We start from the raw sequence: 26,545 nt of genomic DNA on the forward strand, positions 1-26,545 counted from the left end.
CATTATATTTTAATACAAACATATTAAGTAGCAAAAAAACATTATCAATAATAGAATGCCAATAATAACCAAGGACCAAATCATAATATCACAATGATTTCTCAAGGTTCATGCGACACTGAAGACTGGAGTAATGTGTAATGTGACCACAGGAATAAATTACAGATATTTTAAATATTAATAATATGTCACAATATTACAGTTTCTATTGTATTCATCAAATAAATGCAGCCTTGGTGAGACTTCCTTCAAAAAAATAAATACAAAATTTTCAAAATTTGACACCAAAAATATATTAATAAATAAAATGCACTTATAAATGTGAATATCAGTAAATGAACAACGTTAGCCGCTGTAAAATGACAGAAATGTCTGAAATACCAGCAAATACAATTTATAAATATCCAAAGAAAGAATATGGCTATCAAAACATCCTGGAGCTTATTTTGAACTTGACTTGTTTTTTTTTTGTTTTTTTTGTTTTTCAGTGATATACAGTAATAATTAAAAATAAATGATGGTAAAGTGTGCTTTAGTAAAAGTAACAAGGCTTCTACAATAGACGCTCTACTGTTGTACTGCTTCTAGACAGACACTAGAGGGCGGCATCCACCTTAAAATATCCATTGCTGCGCTATTAGCTTAAAAGACCTCATGTGGATCAGATATATTTTCTATACAAATTGCATGTTAGATCATTTGGTACCTGTGAATAATGCATTTAGTGGTTTTCCTATACTTTAATATGTTTTTGCACATCAAAAATCACACCTGTCAGAAAGCATTTGAAAGTATTAGGTTTCTCCAAGAGCATTGATGATTTCAAGGCTACGGAGTCATTTTTTACACTGAAAGTAGAAAGATTGATCTTAATTCACCATATAGTAGAATAAACCAAATACACAATGGTTTTGAACACTTCTCCTACTACTAGATGTAGTAATGGCCTGCTCGTACAGAGATCCGCCTCTGAGTAAAGACCACATTGATTGCAGTTGTATACAGTAAAACAACACGGATGATAAGGAGACCGCTGATAATACATATAAAACATGGATATAGGTTGGTATGTTTAATGTTTCTACAGATTAAACTAATTTAATTCAGCTCGTGTGTGTGTGTGTGTGTGTGTGTATTTTCAGCATCATTACTCCAGTCTTCAGTGTCACATGATCTTCAGGTTTTTTTACATTTATTTATTGAAATAAATTTAGTTTCAACATTCATAAACCAAATTATTTTTCAAAATGTATTTCAGGAGCAGGAAAATATAATCTCAAATTTCCAATTCTACTGTCATCTACATTTAAATTAAAACTAAATTTAAAATGATGTTATAATTTTTTTTTACTTAATTATCTATGATTATAAATTATTATTAATTATTAATAAAAATCTAACTAATACAAATCATATATATATATTATATATGTGAATGTATGTTAAATTAATATATAAAAAAATTATGAATGTATGCTAAAATTATATATTATGATTATTATTATTACTATTATTATTATTATGATTATTATTATTATTATTACAAAGCTTTTTAAGTTTACGCTTAAAACAAGAACCAAATGTACACTTAAATAAAATGGACACTGGTTTTATATCCTATTGACAGATGTTAATTCTTGTTTTAATTTTGCTCATTTTTCTCAAGACTTAATTTTACATTTGAATATAAAGTAAATGCATCTTGATTTAAGGACGTTTGGGTAACACTTAAGAATAATGGTCCATTAGTCAATGCTAGTTAACTACTTTAGTTAACATGATCTAAGCAAGAACAATCCTTCTACAGCATTTATTAATCTTAGTTGATGTTAATTTCAACATTTAATAATGCATTATTTAAATAAAAAGTTGTGCTTGTTAACATTAATTAATGTACTGTGAATAAGAATGAACGAACAATGAATAACTGTATTTTCATTAACTAACATTAAAAAAGATGAATAAATACAATAATAAATGTTGTGTTCATTGTTTGTTCGTTAATTAATGAATTAACTGACATTAACTAATGGATCATTATTCTAAAGTGTTACCGATATTTGTATGGGAAAACAATGCATAAACAATGCATGCATTATTTAATGACACAAAATTATGAATTTAAGACTTTCTGCTCAGATTTAAGTAATTTTAAGGTCTTAAATTGTGGCAAGCTGAATTAAAGGGATTGTTGACCCCAAAAATTGATGTTTTTCTGTTTATCCCCTGGGCATCCAAGATGTAGGTGACTTTGTTTCTTCAATAGAACACAAACAAAGATTTTTAACTCAAACCGTTGCGAGGCTCTGGACCCACAACTGCTCCTCGGGTGCTGCAGCATAAATGGCTGTCCACTGCTCCAGGTGTGTGGAGTTATACAGTTTGTACAGAATAAAAACCATTCCAACTGTGTGTGTGTGTGTGTGTGTGTGTGTGTGTGTGTGTGTGCACTTTGGATGGGTTAAATGTATGCCGTTATTTTTTAGTCAAAAGTTATGAGCGTGTAAGACATGCTCACGAGCACATTGTTATTTCACACGCGCAAAAATGAACCTTCAGCTTGCATGTTAAAAATACTTGCGCATAAATTCAACAACCAAGAGGTGTACATGTAGCGGTGATCGAGCGCCTGGCATACTCTCATATGTTAATTCTGCTTGTAAAGCGGAATCCTGCTCGCGCACAGCGGGCTTCTGCTGTTTTGCTCGCGCAGTGGATTTCTGCTCCCTCGAGTCTACATGTCTTTTGACTATTTGGGGGCGGAAACCAAGGAGGGCACTTACCCTCTTATGATTGGTCACTTTCACACAGGGACATCCTTGTACCTTGATTGACAGCTCTCATTACAGGAAGCACGGAGTTGGGTTAAGTTGGGTTAAGTTACCACCGAAGAAGAGTGGGAATGAATTAGAATGAGTCTTCTAATATACATAAAATGTCTCTGCACGTATAAAAGTATAGTAAGTTAACATTAACGTTACATATCTTTGGGCAACAAGCTAGCCTATTCATTCTGTAGCTAACGCCTTAGTCAACACTTGTGATGCTGATCGCCAGACACACAAGCCTGCTGCGCACGAGCAGGATTCCTCTTTACAAGCAGAGTTAACCTATGAGAGTATGCCAGGCGCTCGCTTGCAGCTACTTTTACACCTCTCGGTTGTTGAATTTGTTTTATCATGCCAGCTGAAGGTTCATTTTTGTGCGTGTGAAATAACATAATGTGCTCGTGAGCATGTCTTACACGCTCATAACTTTTGACTAAAAATAACGCCATATAAATGCAGAACACAAATTCTGAGTATCGATCACCATCCTTGGCTGTATTTCACATCCCTTTCACTTTCATCACATCACTTAAAAAATGTAGTGAAGTGAATGTCATCAGTAATGGTTCACTGACGCTAGGTGGCGCTAATAATAGCAGAGATCAGTGAAAGCAGGACATTCCACACTCATATTCAAACCAGTGCTGTCAAACAATTAATCGTTCATTCAAAATAAAAGTTGTTGTTGTTTACGTAATATATATATATATATGTGTGTGTGTGTGTGTGTGTGTGTGTGCTGTGTGAATTTATTATGCATGTATATATTTACTTAAAGTGAAAGCGACGTGACATACCACTAAGCCACAACTTCCCCAACCTTAAAGGTCCCGTTTTACATGCTTTTTTGAAGCTTTGATTGTGTTTACAGTGTGCAATATAACATGTGTTCATGTTTCGCGTGTAAAAAAAAAACGTATTTTTCACATAATTCACCTATCTGTACACAGCTGTTTTCACTGTCATAAAAACGAGCTGATGTCTTCCTTGTTCTATTAAGTCCCTCCTTCAGAAATACGTAATGAGTTCTGATTGTGCCACCGGTTCCTATGTTGTGATTCGACAGCAGCTGAGCCCACGCTGCCCTCCTTGAAATGCGATTGGGCTAGTTTTGAGAAGCAAGTGGGCAGGATTTGTTTTGAAAACTGCTGGAGATGTAATTATAATCACTGACGAGATGCGCATGAAAATCGCATTTGATTTTTTTGCACAGCCCTAACATCTAATTAACAAAGCTAAACAGCGTTGCCCTTTGTGTAATAAGTTCAAAAAACTGTTAAACGCACCAACTTAAATAATAAAATACACTTATTGGTTGTGACCCATAAACAACGCCTTCTCCAGACAAAGAGGGAACTGCTCCATCTTTCAGGAATAATCTTTGTGCGAATCCGGCATTAAACTGAGATTGAGGAAGATTGCTGTCCTCAGCAAAATGTGCTGCACATAGTTTTACATGTGGATTATAATTTTCGGGAACTAAGTTAAAGGGTAACTAAACTCCTGGTCAGAGCCTGACTCCACCCACTGACAATATTTGAAAAAATGCTGAAAAGTGGGCAGATAGAGGGGACGAACGGAGATAGAGCGGAGATAGAGGGGACGAGGGGACGAACCGAGGGCGGGGCTGAGCGAGAGTGGTGTGAACGAGACCCGCAGTGACGGATTGATTGACAGCTGCTGTCAGAGACGCTAAAATGGAGAGTGACTGTAATGACGCAAGTAGCTTTGCAACAGAGCGATCATTTGAAGTAGAGGACTTTTCTCACCTACCTTCACCTGAAGTGGAGGGTGTCGAGGTGTCTGTTCATATCAATTCGAGCAATTGGGTCAAACTGCGGTCTTAACTCAGCGTGAGCTGTGTGGAGAAGCCCATTTCCACCTCCATTGCGTTTGAGAAGCAATCCCGTGTAAAATGCAGTTTGCACACTCCAGCTCTAGGCGGGAACTAACGGTCTTCCAGGCCAAGTGCATGCAATCACTGGCGCCTAATTTTAAAGTCTGCTGGAAAACTATGCAGTCCAGCAGTGCTGTCACAACCAGCAAAACACTTACGTACCATCCTGACCACTGTGCTAAATACAGATAAATCTTGAAGATCTAAATAACTATATAACTGAAATGCTAAATAGATGCTATAATAGTCTATCATGATCGTTTTCAATACTCGCAATTCCAACTCCTGACTCACTACAGTGATTTTGACGGAACAAGATGGTTTTATACTGCCAAGGGCGTAGTAGCTCGTAGCAAGGGGCGTGGTGAGCTGGAAACTGCTTACGTCACCTGCCACCGCTTATGTCACTTGCCACCGCAACATCCAATAGGAAAAATCAACTGCAGTAGCCACCGTTCAACCTGAAGAGGGCAGCACTCAGACGTTTTTACACCATATATTGTAGAATTAAAACACTTTATAATCAAATGTCAAAAAAGTTACTCGAATCAATGAACAGCTCTAATAAAGCCCCATTCTTATAGATCATTAACTAAAAAAAGTTGGTTTAGGGTTTAGTTACTCTTTAAACATTAATTGTAACCATTAATCTCCAAGTACAGCGTCCCTGGGAAGCCCAAACAAAGGTGATTGGACTCCGAGATGAAAATAACAGCGTTTCGACGACATGGCAACAAACACAAACGCAGCTCTTTCTCTTCTCCGTCAGAGCGCAACAAGGCCACGCCCCCCTTTTTTGATGTGGACGGAGGTTAGTCAAAAAACTGTTTTAGTGACGTCATTCCTGCAGGAACTAGAGGGATGTAGTCCAAACGGGTCATTTTTTGTGGGCGAATTCTGTTAAATAAAATATCTCGCTTGGCATTGAACTTTGAGCTTTAAAATTTAACAGATATTATTTATACTCAAACAACAACATTACACACTAACTAAAGTTTACAACATGGGATCACGAAGAACGGGACCTTTAGGTTATGTTTATATATTACATTAAACATAGTATTATATTAACATATTATATGTTTATATATTAAATATATTTATATATAATTTATATGGATGTAAATACATGTAAATATTTTGATAAGATATCTACTGTATGTGTGTGTATTTACATATACGTAATACACAGAACACTCACACATATATTATACAAACAAAAACTTTTATTTTGTATGCGATTAATCGCGATTTGTCTTTTGACAGCACTAATTCAAGCACGTCTTTATCTATGTTCAGGACATTTCTGTATACGGAAACTGTGAACTCAAATTGAAGTGAGTAAATTCTCCTGTCTGATTCAAGAATGTCCGTGACCTTTGAACCGCTGATAACATGATTTAATACACGCATCATGTGATCGACCAACAGTGCACTGCAGACACGAACAGACCATTGACTGGAAATAAAGGATACTAATGACCAAATCAAACAGTAAGTAGCTAACATCTCTCTTTCTCTCTCTCTCTATCTATCTATCTATCTATCAGACACAAACAGAACGTGTCTATCTATCTATCTATCTATCTATCTATCTATCTATCTATCTATCTAGACTTTCACTGACACATGCAAACATTCTAATTTATGCTTTGTAGTTTCACCAAAAAGATTAAACATTTGATTATTTACTCACATGCATGATGTTTTGATGTTGTTATTTAGGGATTCAGAAGTGGTACAGTATAGTCAAGTCAAGTCAAGTCTGCTTTATTATCAATTCTTCCAAATGTACAGTACATACATACAGAGAATCGAAATTGTGTTACTCTCAGACCCCCGGTGCATACAGATAACATTAACAGTAGAGCCTAAAAATCTAGATCAAATATAAAATGTAGATACAACTATACAATAAGGGAATGTAAAAAAGACATATAATAAAATTAAAAATGAAGTTAAATAAAGCAGTGCAAGGCACATGGCAGATAGAGTGAAAATCAATTAAGTGAACAACAGTGCAGATAAAAGATTTTTAGTGAAAAAAAAAGCTTTTTTAGTCTGATTAAAGTGACAGATGGCTCAAGAACAATTCTTTTATTTAACTGACTGATGAGGTAGTGGAATGACGTCAGTTCCATGGTGAATGGAACTGGTGCAGAAGAGGGGAGGGGGGCAAGTTCAGGAGGGAGTTTAGCTTCCTAACAGACTGGTGGATGAAGCTGTCCTTCAGTCTGCTGGTCCTGGACTGGAGACTCCACAGTTTCCTCCCTGATGGCAGCAGACCAAAGAAGCTGTGAGACGGGTGAGTGGGATCACCTGCGTTGCAGAGGGCTTTGCAAGTGAGACAGGTTCCGTAAAAGTCCTGGAGAGAGGGGAGAGAGACACCAATGATCTTCTCAGCTGCTCTCAGTATACGTTGCAGAGTCTTTCGGCAGGACGCGTTGGAGGCGCCATACCACACAGTGATGCAGCTCGTCAGGATGCTCTCGATGGTGCCTCTGTAGAAGGTGTACATGATGGGGGGCGGGGCTCTGGCTCTCCTCAGTTTGCGGAGGAAGTAGAGACGCTGTTGTGATTTCTTGGCCAGTGCTGCGGTGTTGTCTGTCCAGGAGAGGTCCTCTGTGATATGCACACCCAGGAACTTGGTGCTGCTCACTCTCTCCACAGTCGCACCATTGATGGTCAGAGGAACGTGCTGAGTGTGCACTCTCCTGAAGTCAACAACAATCTCCTTCTTCTTCTCCTCGTTCAGAGAGAGATTGTTGTCACTGGACCATGCGGCCAGGTGGCTCACCTCGTTCCTGTAGTTTGTCTCATCTTTGTTGATAATGAGACCCACCACAGTCGTATCATTCACAAACTTAATAACGAGGATAGAGTTGTGTGGCATCCAGTCGTTGGTCAGCAGAGTGAAGAGGAGGGGGCTCAGCACACATCCTTGGGGGGCCCAGTGTTCAGTGTGATGGTGCTGGATGTGTTTGCTGCCGAACCATACTGCCTGAGGTCTTCCAGTCAGAAAGACCAACAGCCAGTTGCACAGCGAAGTGTTGAGCCCCAGCTGGACCAGTTTGTAAATGAGCTGTTGAGGGATGATTGTGTTGAATGAAGTCTGTGAACAGCATTCTGACATATGAGTCCTTTTTGTCCAGATGTGTGAGTGCTGAGTGGATGGCAGTGGCGATGGCATCATCGGTCGACTGGTTGGACCGATATGCAAACTGGAAGGGGTCCAGGATAGGGGGAGGGCAGACTTGATGTGGTGCATGACTAGCCGTTTAAAGCACTTCATGAGAATGGGAGTAAGTGCAACAGGACGGTAGTCATTGAAGCAGGATGGAGATGGCTTCTTCGGAACTGGAATGATGGTGGTAGTTCTGAAACATGTGGGAACAACAGCCTGACTCAGTGAGAAGTTGAAAATGTCTGTGAAGACCTCAGTGAGTTCTGCTGCACAGTCTCTCAGTACACGCCCAGGGATGTTGTCAGGACCCGGAGCTTTGCATGCATTGATCCTGCTGAAGGATCTCTTCACGCTGTTTGGGGTCAGCGTCATCACCTTGTCACCAGGAATGGGGTGGAGTCTTCTGCCCAGTGATGCTGTTTTGTTGCTCAAAGCGAGCAAAGAAGGTGTTCAGCTCGTTCAGCAGAGAGATGTTGTTGTCACAGGTCCGTGGTGGGGGCTTGTAGTCCGTAATGGTCTGTATTCCCTGCCACATGTTCCTAGTGTCTCTACTGTCGCTGAATTGATGGGCTATCCTCCTGGAGTGCTGTCTCTTAGCCTCTCTGATGCCGCGGGACAGGTTGGCCCTGGCTGTTCTCAGGCCCACCTCATCTCCAGCTCTGAAGGCAGCGTTCCGTGTCTTCAGTAGTCTGTAGACTTCCCCTGTCATCCACGGCTTCTGATTGGCCCGGACAGTGATAGTTTTTGTGACTGTTACATCTTCAATACACTTGTTGATGTAGGCAGTGACAGTCTCTGAGTACTCTTGGAGGTCAGTGGTGTTATTGCATGTGGCAGCCTGCTTAAACATGTCCCAGTTAGTTGTGTTGAAGCAGTCTTGAAGAACCTCTGATGATCCTTCTGGCCACACTTTAATCTGTTTGTGAACTTATTTGGCGACTTTAACGAACAGTCTGTATGCAGGCATTAGCATGACAGTGATGTGATCTGAGGCTCCGAGGTGGGAGAGGGGGAGGGCTTTGTAAGCTCCTCTCTGTTTGGTGTAAACAAAGTCTGAACTGTTATTACCTTGTGTTGGAAAGTTAATGTGTTGGTGTATTTTTGGAAACACACTCTTTAAGTCAGCATGGTTGTAATCCCCAGCTATGATGAGAAAAGCATCGGGGTGTGCTCTCTGCTGCTCACTGATGTGCTTGTACAGTTCATTAAGTGCATCATTCCTGATGCTGTTAATCGGGGGAATGTAAACCGAAATTAGCAGTATAGTAGTATATTCCCTAGGCAGATAGAACGGCTGGCACTTAATAATCATAAACTCCACCAGGGGTGAGCAGTGTTTGCAGATCACAACAGTATCGCGGCACTATGCGTCATTAATGTAAAAACAAAGCCCGCCGCCGCAGGTTTTCCCTCCCACGACGAGAGCTCTGTCCCCTCAATAGCACGTCAGCTGGTCGAGCTGAATAGCACCGTCTGGAACGCTGTTGCTAAGCCATGTTTCCGTGAACACAAAAATAAAACAGTCTCTTACAGTCCTCTGAGAACATAGTAATCGAATGTAGTCAAGTTTATTGTCCAACGAGCGTACGTTAGCCAGTACGATGGTGGGGATAGATGGCTTGTGTGGGATACCTCCGCGCTTACCCCTCTTCTGCTTCTTCTCACACCGCTTGTGGTGCCTCCGCTGTGGGAGTGTGGGGGTCGGTGATGGTGTAGGCCTCCGTAGCAGACCGAGATCCCGCAGCAGTTTAACTGTAAAAATGCAGTTCTGCCAACATTGAGCAGAAACTCATGACTGTATGCGCACTTACAGACAGGTAGACGCAATGACGACGTACAAAAACACTCCGACTCACAAGACAAAAAACACGAAAACACTGTTCTGTCGGGACAGAGAGAAGCTGCTGCATGTGGACACGCCGCCTCCTTTTCCATTATGTATATATAAAAGATAGATTATTGTGATGGCCATATACATTATATACAATAATGTGTGGAGATTACAGTTTATTTTGTTTTCAATAATTTTCTATTTTAATGATTTTCGCCTATCCATTTCTATTTGTATTCCTCTTTACAATCCACCAGTGCATGCTGTGATCCGGCGGTATCAGCCCTCCGACCGGGAGACTGTGGAAACTGTTTTCCGGGAGGGATTAATGGAGCACATCAATCCTGCATTCATTTATGCCATGACCCGTCCGCTTTACATCACTGTAAGCCTTTTCTTTTACATCGGTGCATATGTGATGGGTGGACAGTCTGTCGTTCTGGCCCTGGTGTCTGGAGGAGCCTGGATAGGCCTTGTGTACTTCTGCTGCTTTGAGTTCTACAACGGCTACGTTCGGGCGAGACTGAACACGGACATGCGGGACGTCCCGGGTTACTACCTCAGTAATCCAGATAACTGCTTCTGGGTTGCTGAGGCTGAGATACACGGCCGGCCTCAGGTTTTGGGGATGGTGGCTGTGGAAGGTAAAAGTGAAAAAGGACAAAAGTATGGAGAGCTTTACCGGATGGTTGTTTCATCCAGCTGTCGCCGTTCTGGTCTCGGTTTACAGCTGGCCAAAACAGCTGAAGACTTCTGTAGGGAACGCCGTTTCACAAAAATCAAACTTTCCACAACGTCTACACAGAAAGCAGCCGTGGCGTTGTACTTTAGGCTGGGTTTTAAACTGGTCCTGGTTCATACTCAGTCTGAGTCTCCCAAGTGGATGATCTGGATGACTAGAGCCACATTTTTGAACATGGAGAAGAACATTTGATCATTAGCTTCTCATCTAAAGGCTTAAATGCCAGAACATGAGTTTAATAGTTCTGACTGATGTACTGTTTTTCTTTCATAATCATAGCTTATATATTGCACTTTATAAATGTAACAAAAATTGATTAAAGATTTTTCACTTTTGACATTTGGTTGCAGTTTTTATTTATTGCATGCAATACGTATTAGGGCTGTAGCGATACACTAATCTCACGATACATACGATACATATCACGATATTCAGCCAACGATCTGATATAATTCAATACGATTCTATATAATTCGATACACTTACATTATTTTCTGGTAGATTTAAAGGGGACTGAGTGATTTTGGTTACATCTTGTGACTGTTTCATTTACTTGGATTGAATTATTTGAAATGAAAACTCAAAAAACATCAGACAGCTTGTATAATAAATGCTGAACAAAGTTAATCAAACATGTGTTGAGAAAATTAGTTCCATTTATTGAAACAGTGCAAATTGTAGCTTACAAGCCTTTGAAAAGTAAATAAAGTGCAAAATTGCAATTTGCAACTTTAACGTGTGCCCTTGTCTGAGTGTACAGTCCGGGAATGCAAACCTTGGTGAGGTGTTTGCGGGTTGGAATAGGATAGCGGGGCTCCATCGCAATCACCATGCGCCTAAAGACGGGGGTTTCCACTGAATACGTTCTCAAATCCTGACAAATAAAGTAGGCAATGGACTCTGTAATTTTCTGGTGGAGCAGATGGAAACTTGTGGGAACAACCGCCATCGATGTCCAGCGTAGTTTGTTTTGGGTCACGCGGCCACTGCTGCTTTGGGTCCTCGGTAAGAATAAACTTGTCCAGGTGGTAACGTTTTAGGTGCGCTCGTAAATTTGTCGTATTGCTGGAATATTTAACGTAAGTGCCACATAGCTTACAAACTGCGATGCTTTTATCCAAGTCATTGCTTTCCTTCTTTTTTTTTAAAAACCAAAGTGCTCCCACACATCTGCTTTTAAGCAGGCAGGTGCCGGATTTATATTCGCCGCCATTCTCTGAATATCCTCGGTCTGACTTGGTAAACAGGAAGACGTCTGCATCTGTGTAAAGTTAGTACGGGGAACTTGCTCTACAGCAACACTAGCGGCTGGCTGACCAAATCGCTCTTCCTGCAATGCGAATGGGGGTAAACATGGGGGATTTATAATGGGACGTATGTATCAATACTTGCGGCAAAAAATCTATACTTTCTTTGAAAAAAAAAACAATTTATATCACAGAATCGATAAAATCGCCCAGCTCTAATACATATCTGTGCATTATTACTAAATTTGATTATTTAAAGGTCCCCTTCTACGTGATTCCATGTTTTAAACTTTAGTTAGTGTGTAATGTTGTTGTTAGAGTGTAATTAAGATCTGTAAAATTCTAAAGCTCAAAGTTCAATGCCAAGCGAGATATTTGATTTAACAGAATTCGCCTACAAAAAACGACCCGTTTGGACTACATCTCTCTAGTTCTTGCATTAATGACGTCACTAAAACAGTTTTTTGACTAACCTCCGCCCACATGAATTCACAAAAAGGGGGCGTGGCCTTGTTGCGCTCCGACGGAGAAGAAGGAAGAGCTGATTTTTGTTTGTCTCCATGTCGTTTGAAACGCTGTTATTTTCATCTCCGAGTCCAATCATCTTTGTTTGGGCTTCCCAGGGACACTGTACTTGGAGACTAATGGTTACAATTTATGTTTAAAGAGTAACTAAATCCTAAACCAACTTTTTTTAGTTAATGATCTATAAGAATGGGGCTTTATTAGAGCTGTTCATTGATTCGAGTAACTTTTTTGACATTTGATTATAAAGTGTTTTAATTCTACAATATATGGTGTAAAAACGTCTGAGTGCTGCCCTCTTCAGGTTGAACGGTGGCTACTGCAGTTGATTTTTCCTATTGGATGTTACGGTGGCAAGTGACGTAAGCGGTGGCAGGTGACGTAAGCACTTTTCAGCTCACCACGCCCCTTGCTACGAGCTACTACGCCCTTGGCAGTGTAAAACCATCTTGTTCCGTCAAAATCACTGTAGTGAGTCAGGAGTTGGAATTGCGAGTATTGAAAACGATCATGATAGACTATAATAGCATCTATTTAGCATTTCAATTATATAGTTATTTAGAACTCGGTTCCGGAAAATTATAATCCACATGTAAAACTATTTTCACCAAATTTTGCTGAGGACAGCTTGCTGAGGACAACTTTCTCAATCAGTTTAATGCCGGATTCGCACAAAGATTATTCTTGAAAGATGGAGCAGTTCCCTCTTTGTCTGGAGAAGGTGTTGTTTATGGACCACAACCGGTAAGTGTATTTTATTATTTAAGTTGGTGCGTTTAACAGTTTCTGTAACTTTTTACTCAAAGGGCAACACTGTTTAGCTTTGTTAACTAGATGTTAGGACTGTGCAAAAAACGAATGCGATTTTCATGCGCATCTCGTCAGTAAAAACGCTCCTGTGACTATAAATACATCTCCAGCACACGCTCCTGCCCACTTGCTTCTCAAAACTACTCCAAAACTAGCGTTTCCAGGAGGGCAGCGTGCTGTAAGCTGATGTCGAATCACAACACAGGAACCGGTGGCACAATCAGAACTCATTACGTATTTCTGAAGGAGGGACTTTATAGAACAAGGAAGTCATCAGCCCGTTTTTATGGCAGTGAAAACAGCGGTATATAGATTTGTGTGAAAAATATTGTGTTTTTTTACACTCAAAACTGTAAACACAATCAAAGCTTCAAAAAAAGCGCGTAAAACGGGACCTTTAAGTTATTTCATTTTCCAGTGCATCATTTCAGTTCATTTAAATGAACAACCCAGATGAAGGTTTCTTTGAAATAAGTTTCTTATGCTCACCAAGGCTGCATTGATGTCTTCAGTGTGACATGATTATTCATAAATCTCTGTTGTTATTAATATATATTTTAATACAAACATATTAAGTAAAAAAGAAAATTATCAATAATAGAATGCCAATAATAACTAGGACCAAATCATAATATCACAATGATTTCTGAAGGTTCATGTGACGCTGAAGACTGGAGTAATGATGGTGAAAACACAGCTGTGACCACATGAATAAATTACAGATATTTTAAATATTAATAATATGTCGCAATATTACAATTTCTATTGTATTCATCAAATAAATGCAGCCTTGGTGAGACTTCAAAAAAAAAAAAATGTGTATTCAAATATTGACACAGAACTGACATTAATAAAGAAAAATGCACTTATAAATGTGATTTATAGTACACTGGAAATAACATTTATTTAAAAATAAATGAATATCAGTAAATTAAGAAAGTTATCCACTGTACAATGACAGAAATGCCTGGGGTGTATTCCAGAAAGCAGGGTTAACTTACCGTGAATTGAACCGTGAACTCTCGGTTGATTAACCCCAAACCTTGCTGACTCGAGGTATGTATTTCCAAAAACTCCCGTCCGGGAGTAAGTTCATTCAACTCAGAGTATGTTCCTGGTTAAGACTCAAGAAGACATTCTCAACAGAGCGACGAATCGACGAGTCACTATAGAAACAGACGCTAAGAAAAAGCGTGCCAAGCTGTTTCTTTCTTCTTCTTTTGTCCATTAGTTGTTTACCTGCTTAGTGCATATCGCCACCTGATGGCTGTGCAATAATTTTTTTTCTCCATTTAATCTTTAATGGGGGGGGGGGTGAAATGCTCGTTTTCACTCAATATCCTGTTAATCTTGAGTACCTATAGAGTAGTACTGCATCCTTCATAACTCCAAAAAGTCTTTAGTTTTATTATATTCATAAGAGAAAGATAGTCTGTACCGATTTTTTCCCGGAAAAACACGACCGGCTGGAGGCGTGACGTGTGGGCGGAGCTAAAGAATCACGAGCGCCAGTAGGCTTTTGCGTTGAGAGCATTTGGAAGCTGTGACATTACCTTGAGGAAAAAAACATCCAAAACAAACCATGGCTAACAGTCAGATTCAGCGTATATTTATGATCCAGAATCAGATCCAGAGGCTGAAACTGAACGAGAGCAGCATCAGCAACGACGTCTCTATGTGGTGTGTACTGAAACTGTATATATTTGCTTAGTGGTTTTGGAAAATGACTAAGTTCCACTTTATGTCGTCTTTTTTTTTTTTTTTTTTTAAGCTGTACATGTGGAAAGTGCAGTTTGATGCCAACATCGCATGTTGTTTGCTTGATGTGCTTACGCGCCGATAGCTAAGTTAACAACACAGAGATATTTGAAGCAGTTTTACTCACCGCCTGCGGTTCCAACACACGATCGTGACCCTTTTTCGTTGGGACTGCATTAACCTTAAGAAATAAACGATGTGCAAATCCGTCATCAAACTGGGCCTTGTTTGTAAAACAAGCATCTTCGAAATGCAGGGAACAAACACAAACACTTGCACAACTCTGTTGATGCTCTGTAAAAATAAACTCCATCCACTGGTCCCTTAATGTTTTTTTTCTTTGGTAATCTGTGCAGGGTTGTCTTGCCCTGGCAACCAAAAACACACTTCTTTTGTGACATTTCGCGACGCTCTCGCTCTGATCAGTGATTGTCTGTGCTCAGCCTCTCTCTGCTCTGCTATACGGGAGCGCGTGCTCTTCCGGCAGACGTGCCTCAGGACCCATATAAGGAAATTCCGCTCCACCAAGTCACACAGCCATACTCGAAAAAATCAGTGTAAAAAGTGTAAAAAACAGTGTAAAAAACTCAGTATGGATGAAATAGCATTTCACCCCTATCATGTTAAAGTGTGCTTTAGTAAAAGTAACAAGGCTTCTACAATAGACGCTCTACTGTTGTACTGCTTGTAGACAGACACTTGAGGCCGGCATCCACCTTAAAAAAATATCCATTGCTGCGCTATTAGCTTACAAGACCTCATGTGGATCAGAGGGATATTTTCTATCTAAATTGCATTCTAGATCATTTGGTACCTGTGAATAATGCATTGTAATGCATTTAGTGGTTTTCCTATACTTGAATATGTTTTTGCACATCATTTCATGAAAACTTTGTTACAGCAGTTTTAATACAATATAAGAGATGTTCCTTTTACACTTCCTTAAAACATTACGTTTTGTTACATCATAAGTCATCATATCACATCAGAAAAATCTTTTTTAAAGCTACATATTGATATTTTACAGTCTCACAATGATTTTACAAAAAAATCACACCTGTCAGAAAGCATTTGAAAGTATTAGGTTTCTCCAAGAGCAGTGATGATTTCAAGGCTACAGGATCATTTTTGACACTGAAAGTAGAAAGATTGATCTTAATTCACCATATAGTAGAATAAACCAAATACACAATGGTTTTGAACACTTCTCCTACTACTAGATGTAGTAATGGCCTGCTCGTACAGAGATCCGCCTCTGAGTAAAGACCACATTGATTGCAGTTGTATACAGTAAAACAACACGGATGATAAGGAGGCCGCTGATAATACATATAAAACATGGATATAGGTTGGTATGTTTAAGGTTTCTACAGGTTAAACTAATTTCATTCAGCTTGTGTGTGTGTGTGTGTGTGTGTAAAGGTTATAGTAATTTATGATACCATTCAAAGTTTGGAGTCAGTATGTTTTTGAATGAAGTCTCTTCTGTATTCTGCATTTATTTGATTAAAAATACAGTAAAAAAGGCAGGAAAATACAATCTCAAATTTCCAATTCTACTGTCATCTACAGTTAAATGAAAACTAAATTTAAAATAATGTTATAACGTTAATTATTATTATTAATTATTATGAATTAATTATTAATAAAAATTAATATATCTACATGATAGGTAAAAATGTATAGCCTGAATGCACAAAGTCGCTTGGATAAAAGCATCTGTTAAATGCATTAATTTAATTTAATTTAATTTAATTTAATTTATCTTTAAATATTACATACATGAATGTATGTTAAATTAATATATAAACAAAATTCTGAATGTATGTTAAAATTATATATTATCAGTATTATTATTATTATTATTATTATTATTATTATTATTATTATTTAATTGTACAAAAAACTCAAGAGTTGTTGATTAATGCAGCGTATTTGAATTTTGTATTTTTCATCATATACTGTAGGTGAACTGGAATTTATGCCAATCTCAGGATTTTAATAATCTCAGTGTTGAACGTGTAGTTTTAGTTTGCCATTGATCAAACAGGTATCCAATCTTGCGTAAGCAGCTCTACTATGGGACAAACACATCCTACAATAACTCACAGAAAAACTAATAAGGCAAGAACATGACAACTTAATATTACAGTAATGCCATTCCATCACACTTACAGTATAGATCAAGTCAGAAAAAGAAATAAACATTAGGTTTGGATGATTCAGTCACTGCTTGACTTTAGTTGCGGTTTTCTTATACTACTATAAACACTGGCGGCAATCAGGCATTTGGCTTTATTGCATTGCTTTATTGGTGTAGTGAGTTTGTTTTTGCTCTAAACCTACATGACACGAGGTGAACGACACTGGCATCGGGCCAAAGCAAAGGGACGTTGAGAAACTGGGGTTAAAGTTACAGTATTTGCTGTTATATCACTTGGCAGTGTTTTTGTGTGCCTTTCTGTCAAAACATCAGGTTCATAGCTTGTGAAATACCAGAACATGATGACATTACTGAATCTGTGTCAATCCAGTGTCAGCTGACAGGCTCAGAGTGGCCAATTAACCCAAACACCCCATAAACCCCTGAGAACGGGTCAACACCTCACACAGAGCGCAAACATTATACTTACTGGGAAACAACAACAACAAAAACATATTGATTTAAATGTTGAAATGTTGTTTTTAATTACCTTACCTTACATATATAATATATATATTTTACCTTACAGAATAAGATGATAGATACAGAAAAAAAAAATAAAAATAAATAAATAAAAGAAACATTTCTTATTATTGGTGTGTCACATTACCATTCAAAACTTTGGGGTAAGATTGTAAAAAAAAAAAAAAAAACACATGTTAAACAAACACTGATTTTTGTTTAATCAAAAAAAAAAAAAAAAAAAAAAAAAAACGAAAAAAAATAAAGAAAATTAAAAAATAAAAATAAACGTTTCTTGAGCTGCAAATCATCATATTAGAACGATTTCTAAAGATCATGTGACACTGAAGTGTGGATCAATGATGATGAAAATTCAGCTTTGATAGCAATAAATGACACTTTAAATATTGCCATTGAATTCTTTTCTTGTAATTCACTATTTTGTGTTGGATTAAGTTTGGTAACAATTCTTAAAATTAACTAGTTACTTATTAGCATGCATATTACTATTATATTATTAGTAGTTATAAAGGTTATTAGCACATATTGATGCCTTATTGTGTGTGGATGAAACATATTTTAGATGCTGAAATCCTACCCCTAACAACTACTTACTGACTAATAATTAGCAGCAAATTAGAAGTTTGTTGAGATAGTGAATATATGTTCCCTATTCTAAAGTGTTTCCTTAAAGCTGCGGTAGGGAACTTTTGGCGCTCTAGCGGTTAATAAACAGAACTGCTTGCGTCTTGCGGAAGAACATTGTAGCCGGAACTACTTCTCTCTGTTTATGTCTATGAAGAATCACAAAGGTACTGGGTTACTCCGCCGCGGTATCCCCGAAGCAATCTAAAATAGTCCGAATATAAACACTTATTATAGGTGCACCCTAGTGATTCAGGACAGGCTAAAAACACGGTTTGTAAAATGGATTCATGGTGTACTCGCTTATTATGTTCATTTTTCTACATTTTGAACACAAAGTTACGGACCGCAGCTCTGATTGGTTGTTTCTTACCGGGAGCGATGTATTTCTGCAAATGGCAATAGGACACTGGGAGGAGCCAGCGGAGCTTGATTTTTTCACAGATTATCTGTCTCATATTCTACTGTCAGGACATAATGACAGGTTTAACAAATATGTAAAAAAAAATACATTTTTACAAAAGTTACCAACTGCAGCTTTAACTTCTTATGCATCTCATAAAAAAAAGACAAGGATGGAGTGTCTTTAAAAACCTTCTTTTGCATGGAATGACTTCCTTCCGCCACGGATTCAAATCTCAGTTTGACGGTTTAACAGCTGATCTCAAGATCTCTTACTAATTAGAAAACCTTACTTTAGAACTTTAGAAACAATGGAATGTTGAGTTTCTTCATTGTAAGCTTATTGTATCACTGTATTAAAAGTTCTCTGTACTACGTAGAGTCGAGTATTATGACAGAAAGATGGACTGAGCGAGTGTGATTACTTGCATCTGATAGAGCATTCCTTCTTCAGCTCATATATATATATATATATATATATATATATATATATATATATATATATCTCATAAATAAAACATGAGTTTGAGTGTCTGCTGAAGAAAGCGATATCTTTGTCGTAGTATCTTAATTTCTGATGATAGTGCTGCTATACATATACATACACACACACACACACACAAATATATATATATATATATAAATTAAAACCATGGTAAAACCACTATAGAATGGAATGATTACAACATCTAGACCACAGTATTGCATTTAAAAGTTTTATTAAGAAAAAAAGTGGTGAACAATATCCAGTGAATTTCTAGACTCTCGTGATTTTCTTTTCAACAATCACTCATTGTTTTTTCATCACTCATACAGACATACATTAAAAATATTACACATATTTATTAATGAGTACATAAATAGAATGTTACATTTATGTATGTACAACTTTTTGTATTAAAAAAAGGATTTTACATAATACTGTACATGGAATGATTTCAGTGCTAAATAATATTGCATAGAACAATTTTAACATTTTAGCAAAATATATATTTACTATAGTAATATATAGGTAGCAGCTATTATGAGAACAACTTAAATATTTCATTTAAGCTCATTTTAATAGTAATAAATAGAAGAATTATTTACTAGTATCATAAAACTAAATATAATAGTTTGAGGTATAAGTGTAGGCTTGATTTATTCGATAGTTTAGCAGCAGGATAAAGGCCTCGCAATGTGTCCGATCCATTAATATGGAGTTCAGGTTATTATCTGCAAAGAATAAAAAAGAGGGTTTCAAATCACAAAGGAGAAGAGCTTTAGAAAGCACACAGGAGCATCAAATCTTTGCTAATATCCTTATGGCCTTGAATGAGAAGTAATTTTCATACCTCATCGTCGGACAAAAGCCACAGGAAGCTCTCGACTGGGAACCAGAGTTCCTGAATGATGCGCGTCCACCGGCTCATGATCTGTGGCCACAATCTCATAGTCACGTAGTATCTGAAGATGATGAAGAGTATGAAAAATGACATCAATCTACTCATATTAAGACCTAGAAGTATTGCGTAAGCTTCCATTGTCCAGCAAACGTACCCAGCAGAGACTGAGTTGGATCTGAAGCTCAGCAAGTCGCCGGCCGATGCACATCCTCTTTCCGACCCCAAACGGCACGTGTGCGAAAGGATTGATGGAGCTTTTCTCCTGAATCCAGCGCTCTGGTCTGAACTGCTTCCCGTTGTCAAAATACTCCTCGTTCAAACCAATAGCCTGAGTGTTGATCATCAGGACGGTCTGGGAACATCATGAGAAATAGGGATGAATAAGTGATGAACGAAACACAACCTAGTTACAGTCTTGTGGCTCTTTTGCAAAATCTAGTGAGACTTTTTAGATAAAACACACAAATATATTATACTTGGTATTCTAATGAGAGTTTAATATTAGGTATAACTGTATATTATACTTTATATTTATTTCAATGTATTATATTAATTTATATATATATTTTCCATTATATACAGCAAATTAATATATGAATAATTATATTCTAAAATACATTTATAATGAAAATGTGTATTAATAATAATTAATATTATTATTATTAATTACTGTTATATAATATATGTTAATTCTAATTCTAATTATATTAATTATTATTTTTATTACTATATATATATATATATATATATATATATATATATATATATATATATATATATATATATATATATATATTTCTTCTTTTTTTTCTTTTTTTTTTTTTAAATCTAAATATAATTTAGAAACGCCAAAACCAGTGTCTAATTAAATACTGACTATTTAAATATTTTATATTTTATGCTAAATATTTTTTAGAGTATCACATTGCTAAAATTGAAATACGTTAAATTCTATTGGAATCTATTGTGCTATCATGAGAGGAGCATTTTTTGCTGCCAATTTATAGTTTTGGAAATCGCTCTTATTTCAGTTAGGATGCTGTCTGAGAAGGGAGCTGCCAGTTGGACAGCAGACTTCGAGGTTGCTCACTAGGTTTTGAATCAGAGTTCATATGGGGGCAGTAGAGAGCAGGTCTAATGATGAGATACTCACTCCTTTGGACAGAGTATAATCGCCCAGAACGGTGTCTTTGTCTAAGGTACGGCTGGTGAACGGCACAGACGGTGAAACTCTGCGGGGAAAAAAGACAACAATGAACCTCACACTTTTAAGAATTCTTATAAATGTCCTATTTTTTGCATGCATGAGCGCGTAAGCTGAAAGGTATGAGGCACGTTATGCTGCTAATGCAAGTCAAGGCTAGATAATCCCACAAATACACCATCAACATTCCCAGCACATGCTTCAGCATTATCCTGCTTTAATGTCCGTGTCTTCCTGTAACGCATGACTGTCGCCTGAAACATGAAAGCATATGAGGCGTAAGCATGCTTCCATGCGCTTTCGGATTCCAGTCTGGACTATTATATCAGCTGACTGGATCTGGGAACGACCAGCCTAATTCAGTGCTATTCTATTAGAAATGATTCACCTCATATGAACTTTTTACAGCTGATACAGAGACACTCTAAAGGGGTTTTATTTTGCAACAGTGTAATAAATGAAAATGTTTTAGTTCCTCTAAAATGTTTCTTTACATCAAACTGTTCTTAAAAAATTTTAAGAATCTAAAGAACCTTCGAAGGTTCCAAAAGGTACATGAAAGATACATTAAAGTTTCTTTCATGGAATAATTGGTTCCTATATATATATATATATATATATATATATATATATATATATATATATATATGTGTGTGTGTGTGTGTGTGTGTGTGTGTGTGTGTGTGTGTGTGTGTGTGTGTGTGTGTGTGTGTGTGTGTGCGTGTGTGTGTGAGAGACTTAAAAGAACCATTTTCCCTAATTTCCTGACTTTCCTCACTAATTTCCATCTCTTAAAAATAATAATATTGGCATTGATGAGTCAATGAAGAACCTCCAACATCCATGACACACTAAAGGTTGTTTATGGTAGAAAATGGTTCTTTGGATTATTTATTTATTTATTTCAATTGTCCAGTGAAAGGATATTTGGGGAACCCAAAATGGTTCTTCTATGACAAATCCGTGAAAACATTCTTTTGGAATCTTCATTTTTCAGAGTCTTGAAGAAGATTTGAATTATCCTGAGAACTGTTTATAAAGAATATTTATCGGAATGGAACGATTCTTCACTTTTAAAAATAAAGGTTCTTTATTTGGCATTGATGGTTCCATGAAAAACCTTCAACATCCATGGAACCTTTCCATTCCACAAAAGAAATAATGGTTCTTTTAATAACTGCTCAATGCATAACATGCTTTGCAACCTTTACTTTTTTTAAATTCCATTTGTGTTAAAGATCCTTCATGGAATCTTCAATGCCCAAATAACTTTTCAATAAACAGATCCTTAAAGATCCATGTTTTTCCTAGTTCCAGTTAATTTCAGTTGTTCTACTATCTAGTATATTTTGCCCACCTCATGGACTCCTTCAGGCAGGCTTTGAGGTAAGGCATGTTCTTGATGTGCTCAGCACACGGTGTTTCTCCTGCAGGCACCACATCCTGGATCTCCTTCAGAAGTTTAGCTTGGGCGCAGGGGTTACGTGAAAGGTTGAAAATAACCCACAACATTGTGTTAGCGGTCTGCAAGAGGAAAACAAGAAGTTTGCATGGTCAGTCGGGCCACACTGTACATGCGCGCTACTTCTGCCCTGCCTCATTCTTCTGACTTATGTGCTTGATTGAGCTAAGCTGTGTGTTGTTCAATCTAAGCCTGGATAAGAGCAGAACAAAGACGAGTTAAATCAACTGTTTTTTTAGCTCACTCGCGTGTGACCCAAAAACAAGCTTGCTGAAATACAAGTGGGTTTGTGTGGGGTCATGAAAGTGCGTACCGTCTCCACTCCTCCGACCTGGAGTTCGGTTGTGGCGGCGTACAGCTCCTTCTTGGTCAGGTGGCTCTGGTGGTAGATGTCGCCGAGAAAGCTCCCTGTGCTGCCGTTTGAGTGCTTCTTCAGATTCTTGTCAATGTAAAGTTTTGCTGTTAAAATGATGGATTACTTGATTAGTTTTTTGATCGTTTTGAAAGTTTTAAAACATGACATCTTGAGTGGTATTTTATGAAAATAGAAGTAAATAAATGTTTGTTTTTTGTTTTTGTTTTTTAACAATAAATGCACAATTTTATTTAAATACATTCTATTTATATAAACACACTACCATTGGGGTTGATCTGATATGTTTTTGAAATTAAATCTCATTTGCTCACCAATGCAATTCATTAAAAAGATGGTAAAAAGGTGTATGATTGTGAAATATTACTGCAAATTAAAGTAAATGTTTTTTTTTATTGTAATATATTTACAAACATAATATAGTTCTGTGATCAAAGCTGAATTTTCAGCATCATATCATTAGTGCAGTCTTCAGTGTCGTCCTTCAGAAATCATTCTAATGTTCTGATTTACTGCTCAAGAAACATTTCTGATTATTAGTAATGTTTGAAATCTAAAAAAAAAGAAAATTCACACACACACACACACATATATATATATATATATATAGAGAGAGAGAGAGAGAGAGAGAGAGAGAGAGAGAGAGATTTTTGTTTTGTTTTTACAGCATTCCTTGTGTATACCTTGAATGCATATTGGATGAAAGCATCTGCCAAGTACACGAGTGTAACTATTCTATTCAATAACTTAAAAACTGTTAAGGTGTTACCACTTTTGTGCTAATGGCCTACGTGGGGAATGCCGTTCTTGTAGTCAGGTACAGCACGTGCTGCTGTTGTTTAGCTGCAGGGAAAGTGAAGTGTTTGTGAATGTGTGACAGGTGCTGTGAGTGAGCTGCTGTTAATGGAGCCAAAGCAGCATAACATACTGGGAGTAATTCAGTCTCACATCAACATTCCTCCCTCCCTCCCTCTCTCTGCTCCTGCTACTACAAATATTTGGCTGGATTCTCATGCACTGTAATGCAGGTCACTGCATTTACTACTATGGTTTACTCTCTCTCTCTCTCTCTCTTTCCTGCTGTGAGCCCAATCTGCTACCGTTGGTGCAGAAAGCCGTAAATTCATGTGTCATCACCTGACTGGAAATGAATGCTTTATGGGTCACATTTCAACCGATTAAGGCGCTCTTTAGTACCTGTGTTAAAAATACGGTCCCAGGCCGCTGTGTGATCTTGCCATGTTTTCGTATTGAAGGTCTTGTGGAGCTCCACAGGCGTCACCATCATCAGCCCAAAGGTGCTCATCATCTGAAAGTGAGAAAACACCATGTAGATCTGTTTTTGAACTATGAAACACTTTGCATCTTTGCATTGCATCAGAAGAGATTTAGATAAAGCTTATGCACTTAGTGGGTTACTCACTGTTTGCACTATCAATCGGTTCAAAAAGATAGTCGATTTACCGTTTTTACTGACGTGATGAAATCCATGGCCTCCTGGCTGACATTGTCTTGCAAGAGTCCAAAGCGTTTGTCATAAAGCACATAACAAATAGCTAAAAGACCAAAAGAGAAAGAAATGTAATGCAGTTCATTATACCAAGTCAGTATGTTGCAACTGTGACATGAAAACTCACTTTCAAAGGACCACTTGTTCAGTTCAAAATACAAATCGTCGATCTTCCTGTCGACTTGGGCTTTTCCGATCCTCTTTATCAGATCGGCTGAAACCTTTTCATGAAGACAACAAGTGGTCATTCATATAATCTATGCATATATGTGAATTATACTTGATGTTTCTCAAGCAGAACTCACTTCATTGATTTTCCCGTCCAGTTTCATGACTTCGGTTGGTTTCATGAGTTTCTGCTGGAAAGCGCTACGCACACGCTGCCAGTCTTTTCCTTCCCTGCAAATGCATTAGTTTACATTATATAATATAATGAAATAACCAATAAATCTCACATGCATAACTGAACTATAATATTTACAGTATAAGCAGCCCATATGCTTCATCTCGCATGTCTCTGTAGGCTTTCCATGGTTTGATCTCCAGTCTCTGAGGATAGCTGCCCTCCTTCCTGTAAAGAGCCTCCAATAAACACGGAGCCCCAATGTGAACCGATTCAAAAGAGCCCAGCTTCATCTGGAAGATCTTCCCAAACTTCTTATGGTAATTAATCTGAGATTGAAAACAGAGTAGCAGAGAAAATACCCTTAAAACTGAAAAAATGTACAGGAATGAATGAATGAATAAAAAAAAAATGACACTAAAATAACTAATTTGAGGTAAGCTAAATTAACTCTGTCTATATATATAATTTAAATATATACATGCATTTGTTTATTAAAAAAACTAAAGCTGTAAATTTCACTATAAGTTATGTAATGGTGTGCATATATAATGAAAAGCCTACATGACTGAAATCCATGACTAAAAAGCCTAAAATCATGCATTTATATTTTATTTTAATAACCATAAAACATTAATGTTTCAATAATCTTCTGTTAACTTAGTTAATTTATAAATTAACTAAGTTAATGTATAGTGCATATATAAGAAAAATATAAATGAAAATCCAACATGAATTCAAATAAAAGAATAAATTTAATAATAAATGAAATAAAGGCATACTGTTATATACTATACCGTATTTCAAACAAAATGTAACTATGAAATAAACTTTAAAGTAATTATAAATGTAGTTTTTTTTTTCAATTGTAAATAGAAAAAAATATAATATAATAAAAAAAAGTTACAAAAAAAATTAGTATGTTGATTTTTTTTTTTTTTGCATAATGTATAATAATAAAGAGGTTCATACCAATGCCTCATGTTGTCTTTTAAGACCTCCTTTCCGGAGCAGCTCGATGAGGCTTCCGAACAGCGGCCAGTTGGTTGGTCCAGGGATGGAGTCGAGACTGTGCGCGCAGGGCTGCGCGCTCCCTGCAGCATCCTTCGAGTCCAACACACACACGGAGGATGTGGGCTTGCAGTGCTGAAGCCCGATAGACTTCTTCTTCAGCAGCTCCAGAATCTGAGGACCTTTCTGGATATGTGCTCTCATCTTGACGAGTGCGTAAAACGACGTGCGTAAAAGTGTTCGTGAAGTTTCTCTTAAATGCCACTATATATACTAGCGGCTGTGTTTATCTCGGTCGGACGCGGCGACCAATCAGGAATCGTGTGTGGAAGTCGAGCCCACCATTCATTTATGGATCCGCTTTGGTGAGGACCGCATGACCCCATATAGACCGAGGAAGTGCCCTCAAACGCGCTTTATAAATAAACATAACGGAGGTAACGCGGTTCGCTTTGAGCTGCCCTCAACTCCTCTCTCTGAGTAAACACTGAGACCACGCGACGCCGCGACGCGCAAATATTTGCTCAGTATCTCCTGTGCGCGCTCGTGGACAGAGGCGATCGGCAATCGCGGTTGTTTGTACAATATCTGCGATGGAGCTCAAGAACATGTCAACGTAGAATTGCATTGATGATATCTCACACATCATCATCATTAAGCATCGCTATGCGCACGTGCAGCACCTTGCATAGTGAACTTGTCTTTGAAAAGAAACTCGTCTAA

The 26,545-nt window shown here is 37.6% G+C and overlaps 2 protein-coding genes across 2 annotated transcripts; one reads left to right on the forward strand and one right to left on the reverse strand.

The window, feature by feature from the left end:
* The first annotated feature begins 6,143 nt into the window (after positions 1 to 6,143).
* Positions 6,144 to 10,774, forward strand: LOC113051077 (probable N-acetyltransferase camello). Its single transcript, XM_026214689.1, has 2 exons — positions 6,144 to 6,219; positions 9,998 to 10,774. Exons 1-2 carry the CDS (start codon positions 6,204 to 6,206, stop codon positions 10,672 to 10,674), a joined length of 693 nt encoding a protein of 230 aa, XP_026070474.1. The 5' UTR covers positions 6,144 to 6,203; the 3' UTR covers positions 10,675 to 10,774.
* Positions 10,775 to 19,236: 8,462 nt separating this feature from the next.
* Positions 19,237 to 26,319, reverse strand: LOC113050135 (1,25-dihydroxyvitamin D(3) 24-hydroxylase, mitochondrial). The gene is made up of 12 exons (XM_026212835.1): positions 25,784 to 26,319; positions 24,950 to 25,140; positions 24,774 to 24,867; positions 24,596 to 24,689; positions 24,423 to 24,514; positions 24,156 to 24,267; positions 22,899 to 23,044; positions 22,481 to 22,647; positions 21,073 to 21,151; positions 20,074 to 20,271; positions 19,869 to 19,980; positions 19,237 to 19,749 (listed from the first exon to the last, which is right to left on the reverse strand). Exons 1-11 carry the CDS (start codon positions 26,024 to 26,026, stop codon positions 19,870 to 19,872), a joined length of 1,527 nt encoding a protein of 508 aa, XP_026068620.1. The 5' UTR covers positions 26,027 to 26,319; the 3' UTR covers positions 19,237 to 19,749; position 19,869.
* Positions 26,320 to 26,545: the final 226 nt, after the last annotated feature.

This window comes from Carassius auratus, chromosome 31 (assembly GCF_003368295.1).
Source record: "Carassius auratus strain Wakin chromosome 31, ASM336829v1, whole genome shotgun sequence".
NCBI classification, from domain to species: Eukaryota; Metazoa; Chordata; class Actinopteri; order Cypriniformes; family Cyprinidae; genus Carassius; species Carassius auratus.

Coding starts and splice junctions, on each gene's coding strand:
- LOC113050135 (XM_026212835.1), bottom strand. CDS start 26,026: ATGAGAGCACATATCCAGAAAGGTCCTCAGATTCTGGAGCTGCTGAAG. Junction 23,045..24,155: donor GGACCGTATTTTTAACACAG/GTACTAAAGAGC, acceptor TCATTTTAACAG/CAAAACTTTACATTGACAAG. Junction 20,272..21,072: donor ATTATACTCTGTCCAAAGGA/GTGAGTATCTCA, acceptor TGATGTTCCCAG/ACCGTCCTGATGATCAACAC.